Here is a 6000-nt window from a genome sequence, read left to right as displayed (position 1 = left end):
GGTCCGGCCCATTACAAGTATGGCGCGTCTTTTCTATCTGCGTCTCTCGAAGAGAGAGAGAGAGAGAGAGAGAGAGTGTGTGTGGAAGATGAAGAGACTTCGACTCCGGTAATTTGATGTGCAGGTTGTCTCGTATAGGTACAGGTTGTCTCGTATAGACTTCGACTCCGGTAATTTGATGTGCAGGTTGTCTCGTATAGGTTTTTTTTTGCGGTTTTTAGCATAAGGTTTACAACCGAAAATCTTGTTAAAAATTTTCAGGTATTCAAGACTTCTTATAATCAGTAATTAATAAAATCAAGAGAGAAATGAACAAAGGGAAAACACACTAGCAATTAAACTAAGAATTTAATTTGACAGGGGAATGTATGAAATGAGCTAAAATGTGTTTTGCTGGCTCCAGAATGACACTATTTTGACGTTAAATCAGCGAATAATAGAAAAAATTTAAAATTTAAAAAAAATAAAAGTTATAGTTTTTTCTTGAAACCCTGGGCAGCCGTATTATCCTTTGCTGATATTCGTTCTTTTCTCCTTGGTGGAAAACTGTATTTACCGTGATAGGATGCGACGATGGGTTGGCTTTGAGTCTGCGACGAACGAGTGTTTTTGCAGCTCTAGAGTCATGACGCTCTAAAGCCGACGTGCTTTTCTGGTGAAGCTTGAACAATGCTTTTTGTTTCGAGAGTAAACGAGAGAGGCGAGGGGAGTGATACTGATTAGATTTGAGAATTTTAGCAGCGGCTCCTCGGATTCGGCGTAGACGACGGAGCAAGTTGGAAGAGGATGATTTGGGAGGTGATGAAACAAATAGGGGCGTATATGAAGAGATCAAGTCGTGAACTGTTTTGATGAATAGGTCGTACATTTCGGACGGAGAAAAAGAAGAGGGTAAAAAGGAAAGCCAATCGATGGATGCCATGTGCTGATTAATGGCTTTGAAGTCGGCTTTGCGAAAATCTAGACGAGTGGATCTATGGGAAGAAGGGACGGTGGGAATAGGGTTCTGCAGAAGCTTGAAACGTATGTATATGTGGTTAAACGTGGGTTAAGACAAAGCAAGCACTGAAAACTGTTTTGATAGAACACAAGCCAATAGATACACTTTGAGCTCAACTATCCTTGTTTTCCTCAGAGATATCCGAAGTTGGTCAACTGATGAAATGTGAGCTATAGTATCATCAATACTTTTCTGGTCCGCAGATTTTTTATATCTCTTAAAGAAATTTAAAAAAAGTTGAACTCCAAATGCCGAGGGGCATTCCATTAGAGTTTTGACGAGTTCTAATTTTTTGACAACCAATGATTTGGAATATTGTTCTCTATGAAAAAGAAAACCAAGAACACTTTTGATTAAGCGAACCAACGAGACCGCAGAAACGTTTTTTTTTCTGAAATTTTTAATTCAAACACTGACTGCTGAACAAATTCATTCTCTGGTATTTTTTGAAGATGACAATGAAAATCATGAAAAAAAAATCAGTAAGAACCGAATGAGAAATCAAAATTTGAGGGGAAAATAAGAAAAATAGAGTTCATGGACATTGATCATCGTAGTTGAAGAAGCATTAGATGGCGCCGTTGACCAAATGTGAATAATCTGGTTTTATTGTGAAATTCCGGGCAGCAAACTCCCGGAACGAGAAGGGGTAGTTACACATATTTTCATAGCACTTACAAATGTACAAGCTGCGCTCTGCCTCAACCGCTTTGATGATCTGAAAATAGTTCGGATTACTACTGTGTTTTACTTAGCTAATGACTCAACAAACCTTTTCGACGCAATCTTTGGAGCTTTCGAGGTGCCACAACTTGGATGCTTTGGCAGGGTGAACTGTCTGCCCTCCATGGGAGGCCGAGTTTTCCGACGGAGAGAACAAGCTGTAGCAGAATCTTTGGTGGTGCTTCACCTCGACTACGTTGGAGTATGGGCTGAGGGAATAACAGCTTAGGGCCATTGCGGAGGCTCCCAGTATGGAGATCAGGGCAAGCTTGAAGATAACCATCTTCAAGGAGAAGAAGAAAGAAGTAGAAGGAAGAAGGGGAGGTAGGGGAGAGGTGATAAAGACTTTGCGTTGAACGACAGAAATGCGATGAAAAGCTGCCGGTGAGCCCTTTTTATAGGGGATGAACTCCGCCCTTTTTTTCGAAAAGCGTCTCCTCCTCTTCTTCTCTCCAAATCTCCGCCCATCTTGAATTCAAACTTTGTACTGCTCCGGCCACATCACCAGGCCAAAGAGCAAAATTGGAATCAAGGGGTGGAATAAAAGGTTCAGTCATTTCAGAATCAAAAGTTGTAGGCTGTCATTGGCACATAAAATGGGATAAAGGGCATTGAATATGTAGTACTCTGTGAAAAAGTTCTTGGTTTGAGTAATGTATATTTTTCAAAGTTTGTCATACACACAAAAATTTGAAAACTTATTTTTTGGACAATTTTTAATTTAAAAATTCATTCTTGAAAAATTAAAGACTTTTCGAAAACTTTGTCTTCAAAAATGTCTTCAAAATCAAGTTTTTCAAATTTGATTAATCTAGTGGTGGAACTCACTTTTCGGAACAGAGTTTTCAAAATGTTGTATTCATTTTTTGATACTGTCACAGTCTTCACTGAAGTTTGAAAAAATGAGTCTTATTGAAATAAAAGCTTATATTTTTTAATTATCTTTTAAATAAGATATGTACTAGACAGCATAGCTGTGTATTATGACTTAAAAAACCGGGCAGACTGAGTCTCTCAAATACGCTCCGCACATTTCCCATCCTTGTGAATTGCTTTTCAGAGATAGATGACCTCTCCGCCACTTCTCCAAAATAGTCCTCCAAAGATGTAACATCCCCTTCTCTTCCTATGAAAATCATCTCAAAATCCTGAACGTGTTCTTCATCCGCCATCGTCGCCTCAAATCACAACTTATGTTACTTTATAAATTAATCAGCGGCGCCTCTTATTTTCCTAATCTTGATTCTCATGTCTCCGTTTCCTCCTCGGCCCGTCACCCTATGTTACTTATATGCCATCACCCCAAAATCAACGACTATTTTGCCCAAACGATCCCGGTTTGGAATGCTATTGTAAAGAACTGCCCCCACCTTTCAATCACTTTCACAATTCCAATTCTTGAAACTTCTTGAGATCTCGATTACCCGTTTCTGACTTGCCATCATCCCTGTGATCTGACACAATCTTTCTTTCCCTTTACCATTTTCTTTCTTATCTATTATCTTCAAATAAACTAATACATATAAAGATGTATTTAATTTTATCGTAGCCTGAAATCCGTTCTACAAGATACATGTTAATTCACAATTTTACCTTTGCTCTGTACAAAATTAAGCTTTTTGAATTGAAAAGAGCCATTTTTTCGGAAAAATCAGAAAATAAGTTTTGTCATTCAGCTCTGCCATGGGCCCCTTATATTATTAGTTTGGTTCTGGTCCTGGTTAATGACGTTTTTGGCGGCAATATCTGAAAATAAGCAATCACACACTTCGGGCTCTTCTCCTGTAAGTTTCCACTCTAATTAATTTCATAATAAGGTTTTTTTTTTCCAAAAATTCTGTTACTATCCCGTGCCAAAAAGAATGAGAAAAAGTAGAAGGACTTTTTTCTATAGAATCAGTTAGCAGCCACGTCGTTATCTCTTCTGTCTTTGACGATCAGGGCGGAGCATTAGAGCCACATAGTAGCTGGAGCCAGTTTCGTTTTTGAGGAGTATAAAAGGCCGTTTCTGCTTGGCATCATTGCTCAGTCGCCGAACCTCACTGAACACCCTCTCTACCTTTCACCCAACATGATACAATATATACGCTACCTCGTCATTCCCCTACTGATCATTACTCCTGTCATCGGATTATCTTGTTACGCGTTCGATCATTACTCGGAGACTGTTCGCACTGTCCACCATCGGACCTTCTGCACGGCTGTTTTTCATGTAGCCGTGGGAACCGGAGCATTCAATGGTAGTGATCGTCATCCGTCTCAAGTTGCGACCATTGTAAATATGACAAAGGGTGAAGATTGTGTCCTGAAGGTGCGTTTTTGAAATACAACAGCAGTTCTTTAACACTAATTAGTTTTTTGAAAACTGTCTTGATGAATCACGGAACATATTTTTTTCAGAACGTCACCAACAATTAGCATCCCTTCCATGCAAACATATTTTTGCTTTTGTTTTTCAAACATGTATATGTTCACGTGGGATGAATTCCAGAAAAAAAAAACTATATGTTCACGTGGGATGAATTCCAGAAACGGAATTTTACTCTGAAATCCAAGTATGTCAAGGATCACTGAGTACTTTGCGTCTCTCTTGGCTTTGGATTGCCTTCCTTTCCAATTTTCCCAATTTGCATTTTTTCTAGTTCCCTGATTGTTCCTTCATTCTGCAAAAGTCAATTATAATACTTTCATGACTATTCTTTCAATTTGATTTGTACCTAATTTTTAAATTTTCTTGTTGCACTTACAGAAACTGAATGAAGAAAAATTTGCTGTTAAAGAAGTTTTCATGGTTTGAACCGTTCAAAATTATTTGTCTAATTGGATCATCGGAGAAAAGGTTGTTGTGAGAAAAAGAAAATGTTTCAGAAAAATAGGAATTTTAAAAGGACTGTAATTTTTATTTTGATTTTGCTCGAAGGATTGAAGGTAAATAGAAAAACCAACCAAAAAAGGGAAAAGCTCACTTTTAGAAACAGAATTTTCAAATGTTTTTGAATTTGAAATTATTCATGTAATTTGAAATTCTCTTATTAACCTGCATTTTATTAGATTGCTCAAAAGGCTGTAGAAACTATTTCAAGTCAAGTTTTATTAAGAGTCAACAAGAATTAGTAAGATATGTACCATAAAAATATAATAACCACCATTTATTGATATTTTGAGCTCAAATATCTCGATCACGAGGTATAAAAAATTGGTCAACTGATAAAATCTTTTTCATAGTCCCACCAAAATTTTTGCAGTTTACAAAATTTTGATACCTTCTACAGTAATTCAGATATTTGAGCTTCAAGTGCAAGTCTAGGGCGGCGTTTTGAAACAGTCTTCACTGTATTCACCATTGGAGTTCAATTTGTTTTTGGCATAACTTGAACTGGACAATGATATTTGCATCAAACTTTGAAAATTTGAACGCAAAACAGTGATCAAAATTCTTGCGGAAATGGAATCAATTTCTAGCTAAATGGTTGTAAAGTGATAGCAAAAGGTGATAATAAGTTAGTGCTAGGTTACTTTGGGCAAGGCAGAACTTGAGACTGAAGTTTCCAGCAAGTTTTCGAAAATTTTTCGTGGTTTCTAAACGTTTTCGGCACAAACGAGATCAGGGAGATGAGAGTAATCATCGTAAGGATTTTTACCAATTTCGTCCTTTTTGATCTTACAAGGGAAGTGTTTTCAGAGGGGCGTTGAGAATTTTCTAAAAATTTCAGTACTGATGGTTTGAGATATCCGCAACACGATGACGAAAAAATCTAGGCCATACTATCATCAACAAGCTAAAAATCTTCGTCTGAAAATTTTTGGTCGATTTCGCCCTCTCCCTCACTCCACTACGCCCCTCTCTCCTATACGCACTCCCCGCCAGAGGAAAATATCCGCTGTGTGGTGTTGTGGTAAGAGGGAGACTCATTAGGAGTGACTATGGTGGTTCGAACCCCACTGTGGTAAATCTTTTTTTTGTTTTTTTCGAGACGAATTTTTGATATTCATTTTGGTCCCCTGAATAACAAATTATACTTATTTCATGAATTTTCGACGTTTTCAAAGTGAAAAAGAAGGCGTTTGAAATTTTGAAAAAATTTTGAAATATTGTTTTTTTCGACTTGTCCCATCGCCCAAAAGCAAAACTTTCGACTCTCGGAATTGCTCCGTCTTGCTTTTTTTTTTGAGTGGATTACTACCAAATCTATCACCCACATGATCTTTACATATTTCTGTGTATTCCGTGCGATTTTGAGAAATATTTTAGAAGTTACAGTTTTTCAAATTTCTTG

At 37.5% G+C, this 6000-nt stretch overlaps 2 protein-coding genes across 2 annotated transcripts in view; one reads left to right on the top strand and one right to left on the bottom strand.

The window, feature by feature from the left end:
- The window catches only part of CBG08933, a gene marked incomplete at both ends in the record, with an annotated part of 4514 nt that extends 2508 nt beyond the window's left edge, over positions 1–2006 (bottom strand). The window contains 2 exons of the mRNA XM_002648705.2: positions 1679–1718; positions 1773–2006. Coding sequence (XP_002648751.2) covers positions 1679–1718; positions 1773–2006 — 274 coding nt within the window. The remainder of the gene's footprint in view (positions 1–1678; positions 1719–1772) is intronic.
- Positions 2007–3794: 1788 nt separating this feature from the next.
- Positions 3795–4046, top strand: CBG08934 (the record flags this gene model as incomplete). The annotated part of the gene is made up of 1 exon (XM_002648706.1): positions 3795–4046. The coding sequence occupies one exon, from the start codon at positions 3795–3797 to the stop codon at positions 4044–4046; it is 252 nt and encodes an 83-aa protein (XP_002648752.1).
- Positions 4047–6000: the final 1954 nt, after the last annotated feature.

The sequence above is a fragment of the Caenorhabditis briggsae genome (assembly GCF_000004555.2).
Source record: "Caenorhabditis briggsae complete genome, chrX, whole genome shotgun sequence".
In the NCBI taxonomy this organism is placed as follows: Eukaryota; Metazoa; Nematoda; class Chromadorea; order Rhabditida; family Rhabditidae; genus Caenorhabditis; species Caenorhabditis briggsae.
The sequence above is the reverse complement of the archived record's forward strand: the minus strand, read 5'-3'. Positions and strand labels throughout refer to the sequence as shown.